Source organism: Oncorhynchus mykiss, chromosome 5, assembly GCF_057628025.1.
Source record: "Oncorhynchus mykiss isolate SJ-2025 chromosome 5, ASM5762802v1, whole genome shotgun sequence".
In the NCBI taxonomy this organism is placed as follows: domain Eukaryota; kingdom Metazoa; phylum Chordata; class Actinopteri; order Salmoniformes; family Salmonidae; genus Oncorhynchus; species Oncorhynchus mykiss.
This window is the reverse complement of record NC_143026.1, coordinates 91,359,844-91,371,308: the sequence shown is the minus strand read 5'-3', so window position 1 is coordinate 91,371,308 and position 11,465 is coordinate 91,359,844. Positions and strand designations below refer to the sequence as shown.

Sequence of the window (11,465 nt, the reverse complement as noted above, 5' to 3'; positions counted from 1 at the left end):
TCAGCTGATATCTCAAAGTGCTGTACAGAAACCCAGCCTAAAACTCCAAACAGCAAGCAATGCAGGTGTAGAAGCACGGTGGCTAGGAAAAACTCCCTAGAAAGGCCAAAACCTAGGAAGAAACCTAGAGAGGAACCAGGCTATGTGGGGTGGCCAGTCCTCTTCTGGCTGTGCCGGGTGGAGATTATAACAGAACATGGCCAAGATGTTCAAATGTTCATAAATGACCAGCATGGTCAAATAATAATAAGGCAGAACAGTTGAAACTGGAGCAGCAGCACGGCCAGGTGGACTGGGGACAGCAAGGAGTCATCATGTCAGGTAGTCCTGAGGCATGGTCCTAGGGTTCAGGTCCTCCGAGAGAGAGAAAGAAAGAGAAAAAGAGAGAATTAGAGAGAGCACACTTAAATTCACACAGGACACCGAATAGGACAGGAGAAGTACTCCAGATATAACAAACTGACCCTAGCCCCCGACACATAAACTACTGCAGCATAAATACTGGAGGATGAGACAGGAGGGGTCAGGAAGGCAGCTTCCTGTGAACTGCACTTGTTGGCTGCTTTTCCTTCACTCTGCGGTCCAATTCATCCCAAACCATCTTTTGGATTGAGGTCGGGTGATTGTGGAAGCCAGGTCATCTGATGCAGCACTCCATCACTCTCCTTCTTGGTCAAATTGCCCTTACACAGCCTGGAGGTGTATTGGGTCATTGTCCTGTTGAAAAACAAATGATAGTCCCACTAAGCACAAACCAGATGTGACGGCGTATCGATGCAGAATGCTGTGGGAGCCATGCTGGTTAAGTGTGCCTTGAATTCTAAATAAATCACAGAGTGTCACCAGCAAAGCACCACCACACCATCACACCTCCTCCTCCATGCTTCACGGTGGGAACCACACATGCGGAGATCATCTGTTCACCTACTCTGTGTCTGACAAAGATACGATGGTTGGAACCAAAAATCTACAATTTGGACTCATCAGACCAAAGGACAGATTTCCACAGGTCTAATGTCCATTGCTTGGGTTTTTTTGGCCCAAACAAGTCTCTTCTTCTTAATGGTGTCCTTTAGTAATGGCTTCTTTGCAGCAATTCGACCATGAAGGCCTGATTCATGCAGTCTCCTCTGAACAGTTGATGTTGAGATGTGTCTGCAAGGCTGGTAACTTACCCCTGCAGCAGAGGTAACTTTGGTCTTCCTTTCCTGTGGCGGTCCTCATGATAGCCAGTTTCATCATAGCGCTTGATGGTTTTTGCGACTGGACATGAAGAAACTTTAAAAGTTCTTGAAATTTTCCGTATTGACCGACCTTCATGTCTTAAAGTAATAATGGACAGTCATTTTTCTTTGCTTATTTGAGCTGTTCTTACCATAATTTGGACTTGGTATTTTATCAAATATCTTCTGTATACCACCCCTACCTTGTCACAACACAACTGATTGCCTGAAACGCATTAAGGCAGGAAAGAAATTCCACAAATTAACAAGGCACACCTGTTAATTGAAATACATTCCAGGTGACTACCTCATGAAGCTGGTTGAGAGAATGCCAAGAGTGTGCAAAGTTGTCATCAAGGCAAAGGGTGGCTACTTTGAAGAATCTCAAATCTAAAATATATTTGGATTTGTTTAACACTTTTTTGGTTACTACATGATTCCATATGTGTTATTTCATAGTTTTGATGTCTTCACTATTATTCTACAATGTAGAAAATAGTAAAAAATAAAGAAAAACCCTTGAATGACTGGTACTGTATATTTTTTAGCTAAACATGTGGGGCTCAAAACAGGTAGGGTTCTGTCCCACCAGCCCTGAATGATGGGTCGGCACTGGTATTACTACTAACCTAACATAGCAGGCGTAAAAGAAAACGCCTGAGCAGAGTTCCCACATCTGGTTTTCACATTACTACATACAGTGCTTGACTTGGGCAGGAGCTCACCGAAGCAGTGTGCCGGGAACCTCAAATGTTCTACTGCCTGAGCTCATGTTCCTATTATAGAATATTTCGCTCAGAAGTATTGTGGAGCTCCTGAACCTAAATCTAAACAGTAACAACACCCAGAATGAGTACCGGCACCTTTTTTCAGTCCCAAGTCAAGCACTGACTACAAAGCAGTGCAATACATAAAAGCTATTTCCGGAATGTAGATTACATTTCTGTGCCCTCAATGAAGTGACAAATCCAGTATATTTTATATCTCGTCTTCCCGAAAGTGAGTGGAAGAGTGAGGCTATGTCTACTCTAGGGATGGGGGAGAGAACAATAGAAGGAATTCCATTGAAGATATAATTGTCTCTGTTTTTACATGGGCAGTGTTTCCAGTAAGTAGGTAAGTAATGTCCTCAATTAGCAAAGAAAAGGGGAGGACATCACAGGCAGACATCAATCATTAAATCCTAAAATATTTCCATACAATATAACTTTTCAAAGATATTTCCAGGGTCCTATTCAGCACGACGTCTTCGATTGTCGTCTTGGCATTTTCAAGTCATAGTGACATGTTTTAGCTGTCGATGGCTGAGTGGGATGCACTGATTTTCATGACTTGATTAGATGTTTTATGAAGTGTAAAGACTTCATGTAGGTCTAGTCGTTCTGATGATAACATCTGGCAGTAAGGTAAACCACCTCCCTGTGGTGTTTCCTTTGTTCCAGTAAATCTGATGTGTCCATTTACAGGAAGGAACTACAACTTCTTGTTTAGGAAACGGGAGTCAATTAACTTGCACCCTCACTTATGGGCCTTGTTAATATAATAAAAGTATTACAATGAACCTATGGCTTCCACAGTAGTTAGCTAGGCCTGTTGGTCATTCAAAATCTTTCATTTGTCTTCAGTGCTTAATGTATTGTTATGTGTGTGTGTGTGTGTGTGTGTGTGTGCGTGCGTGCGTGCGTGCGTGCGTGCGTGCGTGCGTGCGTGCGTGCGTGCGTGCGTGCGTGCGTGCGTGCGTGCGTGCGTGCGTGTGTGTGTGTGTGTGCGTGCGTGTGTGCGTGCGTGTGTGTGTGTGTGCGTGTGTGTGTGTGTGTGTGTGTGTGCGTGCGTGTGTGTGTGTGTGTGTGTCCCATTCTTTTTGAACAAGAGTGTTCAAATGATTTATCCATCCTTTTCTATTCTATTTTATTATTTCCTGTTACAAGACCTTCGGGGATTGCTGTGTGTGACTAAAAACGAGACATTTTGGTGACAAGACATGATACATGTGTTATGTTCTTGTCTGAGGAAGAGAGAGAGAATGGAAAAGTGGCCTCTGACTCAGCAGGGACCTTGTTCTTGGGACTCGATATGGGTCCTGGAGGGCCTATTGACAACAAAAAGCAGAAAATACATCTCCATTTATTCACAATATTGTGATCTGTACCCATACTATCCCGTTGCATTTCCCTTCTCATTTAAAATACACGCACAGTGCATTCGGGAGAGTATTCAGACCCCTTGACTTTTTCCACATTTTTGTTACATTACAGACTTTTTCTAAAATTGATTAAATCTACATACAATACCCCATAATGACAAAGGGAAAACTGTTTTTCTGAATTTTTTGCTAATTTATTCTAAATTAAAAACAGAATTACCTTATTTACATAAGTATTCAGACCCTTTGCTATGAGACTTGAAATAGAGCTCAGGTGCATCCTGTTTCCATTGATCATCCTTGAGATGTTTCTACAACTTGATTGGAGTCCGCCTGTGGAAAATTCAATTGATTGGATACGATTTGGAAAGGCACACACCTGTCTATATAAGGTCCCACAGTTGAGCTTGTCAGAGCAAAAACTAAGCCATGAAGTCGAAGGAATTGTCCGTAGAGCACCGAGACAGGATTGTGTCGAGGCACAGATCTGGGGAAGGGTACCAAAACATTTTGACAGCATTGAAGGTCCCCAAGAACATAGTGGCCTCCTCCATTCTTAAATGGAAAAAGCTTGGAACCACCAAGACTCTTTCTAGAGCTGGCCGACCGGCCAAACTGAGCAATCAGGGGTGAAGGGCCTTGGTCAGGGAGGTGACCAAGAACTCGATGGTCACTCTGAAAGAGCTCCAGGGTTCCTCTCTGGAGATGGGAGAACCTTCCAGAAGGAAAACCATCTCTGCAGCACTCCACCAATCAGGCCTTTATGGTAGTAGCTAGACAGAAGCCACTTATTTTGTTTATTTTATCTTTATTTAACTAGGCAAGTCAGTTAAGAACAAATTCTTATTTTCAATTACGACCTAGGAACAGTGGGTTAACTGCCTTGTTCAGGGGTTCAGGGAACGACAGATTTTGTACCTTGTCAGCTCCGGGATTCAATCTTGCAACCTTTCGGTTACTAGTCCAATGCTCTAACCACTAGGCCACCGGCCGCCCTACTTATCAGTAAAAGGCGCATGACAGCCTGCTTAGAGTTTGCCAAAAGGCACCGAAAGAGTCTCAGACCATGAGAAACAAGATTCTCTGGCCTCATGAAACCAAATGGACTGGGACAATAAGCAGGATTGAGGGAAAGATGAACGGAGCAAAGTACAGAGAGAGCCTTGATGAAAATGTGCTACAGAGCACTCAGGACCTCAGACTGGGGCGAAGGTTCACCTTCCAACGGGACAACGACCCTAAGCACACAGCCAAGAGCCCGGACTTGAACCCAGTAAAACATTTCTGGAGAGACCTGAAAATAGCTGTGCAGTGACGCTCCCCATCCAACCTGACAGAGCCTAATAGGATTTGCAGAGAAGAATGGGAGAAGCTCCCCAAATACAGGTGTGCCACACTTGTAGCGCCATACGCAAAAGAAGACTCAAGGCTGTACAGTCGTGGCCAAAAGTTGAGAATGACACAAATATTAATTTTCACAAAGTCTGCTGCCTCAATTTGTATGATGGCAATTTGTATATACTCCAGAATGTTATGAAGAGTGATCAGATGAATTGCAATTAATTGAAAAGTCCCTCTTTGCCATGCAAATGAACAGCACTGCCACAAAAGGACCATCTGACATCATGTCAGTGATTCTCTCGTTAACACAGGTGTGAGTGTTGACGAGGACAAGGCCGGAGATCAGTCTGTTTTTTTCATTGAGTTCGAATACAAGACTGGAATGCTTCAAAGGGAGGGTGGTGCTTGGAATCATTGTTCTTCCTCTGTCAACCATGGTTACCTGCAAGGAAACACGCGCCATCATCATTGCTTTGCACAAAAACGGCCTCACAGGCAAGGGATATTGCTGCCAGTAAGATTGCACCTAAATCAACCATTTATCGGATCATCAAGAACTTCAAGAACTTCAATTGTTGTGAAGAAGGCTTCAGGGCCCCCAAGAAAGTCCAGCAAGCGCCAGGATCATCTCCTAAAGTTGATTCAGCTGCGGGATCGGGGCACCACCAGTACAGAGCTTGCTCAGGAATGGCAGCAGGCAGGTGTGAGTGCATCTGCACGCACAGTGAGGCAAAGACTTTTGGAGGATGGCCTGGTGTCAAGAAGGGCAGCAAAGAAGCCACTTCTCTCCAAGAAAAACATCAGGGACAGACTGATATTCTGCAAAGGTACAGGGATTGGACTGCTGAGGACTGGGGTAAAGTCATTTTCTCTGATGAATCCCTTTTCCGATTGTTTGGGGCATCCGGAAAAAAGCTTGTCCAGAGAAGACAAGGTGAGCGCTACCATCAGTCCTGTGTCATGCCAACAGTAAAGCATCCTGAGACCATAAATGTGTGGGGTTGCTTCTCAGCCAAGGGAGTGGGCTCACTCACAATTTTGCCTAAGAACACAGCCATGAATAAAGAATGGTACCAACACATCCTCCGAGAGCAACTTCTCCCAACAATCCAGGAACAGTTTGGTGACAAACAATGCCTTTTCCAGCATGATGGAGCACCTTGCCATAAGGCAAAAGTGATAACTAAGTGGCTCGGGGAACAAAACATTTATATTTTGGGTCCATGGCCAGGAAACTCCCCAGACCTTAATCCCATTGAGAACTTGTGGTCAATCCTCAAGAGGCGGGTGGACAAACAAAAACCCACAAACTCCAAGCATTGATTATGCAAGAATGGGCTGCCATCAGTCAGGATGTGGCCCAGAAGTTAATTGACAGCATGCCAGGGCGGATTGCAGAGGTCTTGAAAAAGAAGGGTCAACACTGCAAATATTGACTCTTTGCATCAACTTCATGTAAGTGTCAATAGAAGTCTTTGACACTTATGAAATGCTTGTAATTATACTTCAGTATTCCATAGTAACATCTGACAAAAATATCTAAAGACACTGAAGCAGCAAACTTTGTGAAAATTAATATTTGTGTAATTCTCAAAACTTTTTGGCCACGACTGTAGACGCTGCCAAAGGTGCTTCAACAAAGTACTGAGTAAAGGGTCTGAAATACTTATGTAAATGTGATATTTCAGGTTTTGTATTTTTTATCAATATGCCAAAATGTCTAAAAACCTGTTTTTGCTTCCTTGTCAATATGGGGTATTGTGTGTAGCTTGATGAGGAGGGAAACAATATAATCCACTTTAGAATAAGGCTGTAACATAACAAAATGTGGGAAAAGTCAAGGGGTCTGAATACTTTCCGAATGCACTGTAGGAGAAAAGTGATCAAGTAGTGCAAACTACTGATTAACACAGACAAAACACACACAAAAGACAATCCATTATGAGTGTTAAACCACCAGATTTCATTAAATAATACATTTTATACACCTGATAACACCATCACACTGACTGTACTGTATAAAATGTATTATTTAATGAATGCTGTCCCACTTTCCCCGACAGTCATTCATAGAACTATGACTAAACCATAAGATGGAGAAAAAAAGTTTTATTGTAATAATAATACTGTAAAACATGGCAACTTTGTTTCTATTGCTTTTGACTCATATTTTTATGGCCATATGACAAACCCCCATTGTGTTATAAAATCTTGCCCTTCCAAAAAGAGAAATCGAACATGACTGAACCATCGTCCGTACCAACCGACCTGTGACCTCCCTGTTAGCAGATAATAGAAAGGGGTGGTTTGTTATCAGTTCACAGGAAGCTGAAGGTAACTTTGGACAGAAACAGGAGGGAAGGGGATTTTTATGGGCACTGGTAACCTCTGAAAAACGTAGTCCGCTAATGTCCGCTAAGTCTGCTAATGGAGGTCAATGTTTGTTTGTTTACGGGACCTCTCCGTGTGTTTCCATCCATACCTCTAGTTAGGGATAAGGAATTCTGGTCCCGGAGGGCAGAAGAATTCAAAGGGGTTGTGCTAAACCACCTGACTTACTGCAACTGATAGTAGCTCATAGCTGAATGGAATAAATAAATTTGAGTTTAATGGATATACATTATTCTAAGCTAGGCCGGCACTGTTCTTAACAGGAGTGAGACTGCCCTCTGCTAAAGGCCCGCTGTTGAAGATAGTGGTGAGATTCAAAGCCCGGAAGCCCCTTAGGCCTGTCCTTACATAACTCTTGTCCTAGATGACGGTATTCAGAATACATAGTGGAAACTGGAAAGCCCGGGATTTCAGAGGACATGAACAGCACACAGAGACATGTACAGTACAATGCATTCAGAAAGTATTCAGACTCCTTTTTGCAAATGTATAATTTTTTAAATATTTTTATTTACATAAGTATTCAGCCCCTTTGCTATGAGACTCGACATTGAGCTCAGGTGAACCATGTTTCCATTGATCATCTTTGAGGTGTTTCTACAACATTGATGAGGGGGAAAAAAAACAATTGAATACATTTTAGAATAAGGCTGTAATGTGGTCTGAACACTTTCTGAATATGCTATATTGCTCTTGAACAAGACTGGCTGTTGGACAGGACCTGCGTAACAGTCCTTCGCCTGTATTTAGCGTTCCCCAAACTAACACTCTCCCTGAGGCCAACAGGATATGTTTTTGTGCTCCCATATCACACAGTATCTTCCGGTATGGACTTTACGCTTGGCTCGCAGCCTCCACCATTATGACTGATGAGGCCTACTTTACTTTCATTTCAACTCTGCGCTGGTTGCAGATACACGCTACTATGCATCATCAAACATTTTAAAAATTAGTACAAAATAAAGTGCAAGTGAAAAAAAAAAAGTTTTTTTATTTTAATGATTTTAAATCATTGCAGTGACATGTGTGTTGTTTTGTTAACAGGAGTGTTGAGCCATAAGGCAGATATTAGCAGACATATACAGAGGGGGAGTTTCCCTCTATTGTTTACCAGGACCAGGTGATCTATTGTTTACCAGGACCAGGTGATATATTCTTTACCAGTACCAGGTGATATATTCTTTACCAGTACCAGGTGATCTATTCTTTAGCATTGTACCAGGTGATCTATTCTTTAGCATCGTACCAGGTGATCTATTCTTTAGCATCGTACCAGGTGATCTATTATTTAGCATCGTACCAGGTGATCTATTCTTTAGCATTGTACCAGGTGATCTATTCTTTAGCATCGTACCAGGTGATCTATTCTTTAGCATCGTACCAGGTGATCTATTCTTTAGCATCGTACCAGGTGATCTATTCTTTATCATCGGACCATGTGATCTCGTAGTCTTTGAAGACACTCTTCAGCTTCTCAACAGACACTGAATGATCTGCTTTGCCATAGCCCTGAAATAGATGGGGGGGGGGGGGGACACAGCATATGTTATTTTCCGGAGGTTTTGAAAATGTTTTCCTCTCCTCTGTTTGGTGACCGTTCCCCTCTGGGGAGAAGGCCCTTACATTGAGCTGAAATGCACTTACAGTTGATTCCCCAAAAACACGCAGTTTTTTGTCTTTGCTGTTGTGCTCAATCTTCCCTCCTCCAAGACAGTTGCACTCCAGTCCCAAAGCCGTTATTGGTGGGGTGACCTTCTCAAATATATGATCTGAAAACCAGTCAAAGTGATAAACATTAAATCTGAAGGGGAGGGGATGTGATGTATGAAGGCCAAGGCATAAAATGTTACAGCTACAACCAAGAGTGATTTATGCACAATTAGTCACCTCATGTAGGCCTAGGGCCCATCTATGTTTGTATCCAAGACAGGCCCTGGGCATTAGCGGTCATTTAAGGCCCGACCCAAAAAAATGACTTATATATTTTCTTACGTTAGTCACTGACAGTCACTCAATTAGCCCATGTCAGCTAACATTTTCTTCATTGGTAAGTTAGTCTAGCCAGCTACCTAAACTTGTAGTAATCATGGCCGAATTGCTGACCAGGCATGAAGGGCACATGCCCAGGGGCCCTGACCTCCAGGGGGCCCCTACTGATTTTGTTAGTCACTTTCAATGAGATATCAAATTAACATGGCATTAGTCAAGGCAAAACATGTACAATTGCAGGAAATGGGGGCACTAAAATGTTTTGTCAGAGAGGTGGGGGGGGGGGGCAAAAGGCTAGGGCCGGCTCTGTTTGTATATGTAATCATCAGCTCTTATGTGGCTATCTTTAGGCATATGTGCATGTTGACAATGTTCCAACATCCTGTATTTGGTTACCAGCAGTTGCGGACAGTAGCCTATATAGCGCAATGGCACATTCAAAAGGTACTATGTTATTGAGTTTCATGTCCTCGGTTTACTAGCAAATGGCATTAGATATCATAGTAACAATTTATAACAAGGTCGGTTACATTTTGCCACTGGTAGAAATGTAGTACACAGGCCTGCAGCTGGACATTGTCGCTAATGAGAGCAGGATTGGTGTACGTGGGCAATGGGCGCCTCAAAGCAATGCTGTCTGACCACAGCCACGAAAGAAACAAGGCAAACTTACTGTGATACTGCCCAGCACTTTTTGTGCCTCTCACTATATCTTTGTATTCAGTTCCATCTTTTACTTTTATCCTCACTAAAATATACTTAAATGTTCCCTCTGGATCGACTTCAGCGTCGGGGACTTTAGCCAAAGCGTCTGCCATTGCGACTGTGAAAATACGCACTGTACACGGGACGCACAGCCTTGTCACTGCTCTGCCTACGACATACACCATTCCTGCAGCACAGTGCTCATGAAACGACTGCCTTATCGGGTTTAGGGCGTGTTCTACCATTTAAAGACAGCGTTTGAGTAGTATGCTACCGTAAACGAACAGTAGCCTAAAGCCAGCTTGATTAAGTAGATCTGACCATATCCATTGCTTTCCTTGCATGCAGTATGACTTGAATAAATGCTTGGTAGAATAGTATGTGCCTACCTAGCCTAAGATGCACTCTTAAAAGAGCCTACCGTTAAAGTTAAATAACCTTATGTTATTTTAAGAGGTAGACTGGCTCTGGCAGCCAAAACAGCCAAATACTCCATCGAAACGTGAATCTATTCTCAATTGCGATACGGTTCTAGAAACATAAAGCCCTATACTTTAATATCACATAAAAAATAATGCAAAATATACACTTTTTTATATACACCGTTTTAACCAGCTTCATCACTGTTGCAGCCGACAGTATTTTTCAGTGACACACAGGTGTTCAGAGCATGCTAGTTACCACCGGTGGCCCCTCAGTCTTCCATCTGTAACATGGAAATATGGCCGTGTGGGAACACAAACCCGAACCCCATTTAAAGGTGTGTATCAATTGGAACATTTGTTTTTGGATTAAAAAAAAAATCACTGATATGAATTATTCTAAAACCGTACCGCACCATGTGTGTTAATGTTCAGACCGAGTGTCAGGGCTCTTAAGAAAAACTCCCCTTTACAGAAGTCCAATTACTTATGTGTAATGAAATGGACCTGAGAGTTATGATCAAGGACTAGTGCCTATCCGGATTACTACAATGCCTAATATTAATCACGCCTAAAAAAAAAAATCTAATTTTGAGGATATTAGTATTGGCCTCAGCAGCGTAATAGATAGATTTCAGTCAAATTAAAAGGAAGAGCGTTCATGAATAAGAATATATTTTAGGAAGGTCGGTGTCAAATGTCAAATAAGAGGAAACCGTCACTTTGGAGGCCAAGTGCTCAGACAACTGGTAGGAGGTGGCTCACAACTGGTTATGGCCACAATATGAATCCAAGGGAGACAGGAAGTCTGTTACTATGTGAAAACAATCCACACCCTCTCCACAGCAAACCCGCACACACATCTCTCTCTCTCTCTCTCGCTCGCTCTTTCTCTCCCTCTCTCTTGCTCAGGTCAGTGGGATGTGGGATTTTCCTACATCAGGATGTAGAGAGCAGAGCCAGAATCCATCTCAACACAGTTCTAAATACAGTGCGCCTGTTTCTTTTCCCAGAAACCATGGGGTGTCCGATGTCTCCGGGCACGCAAGCTATTGTTCATGGAATTGAAATGATAGGTAACACACCTGAACAAAATGCATGTACTGTATTAACTCAGATTGACAGTAATCACTTGGCGAATTTAGCATGTAAACTCACAACACAATACATTAATTGCACTATAACGGTGGCAAACGGTGCCCACAAACTGTGGGCCTACATAAAGCTGTACCAACAGCATAGTCCCAACAT

The 11,465-nt window shown here is 42.8% G+C and overlaps 1 protein-coding gene and 1 long non-coding RNA gene across 2 annotated transcripts in view; one reads left to right on the top strand and one right to left on the bottom strand.

Moving 5' to 3' along the window:
- The window catches only part of LOC149983625 (uncharacterized), a 184,449-nt gene that overhangs the window by 20,512 nt on the left and 152,472 nt on the right, over positions 1 to 11,465 (top strand). The window lies entirely within an intron of this gene.
- On the bottom strand, positions 8,097 to 9,954 carry si:dkey-51e6.1 (14 kDa phosphohistidine phosphatase). The gene is given in 3 exon segments (NM_001165236.2): positions 8,097 to 8,607; positions 8,743 to 8,867; positions 9,761 to 9,954. Coding segments are annotated over 3 exon segments (363 nt in total). The 5' UTR covers positions 9,906 to 9,954; the 3' UTR covers positions 8,097 to 8,514.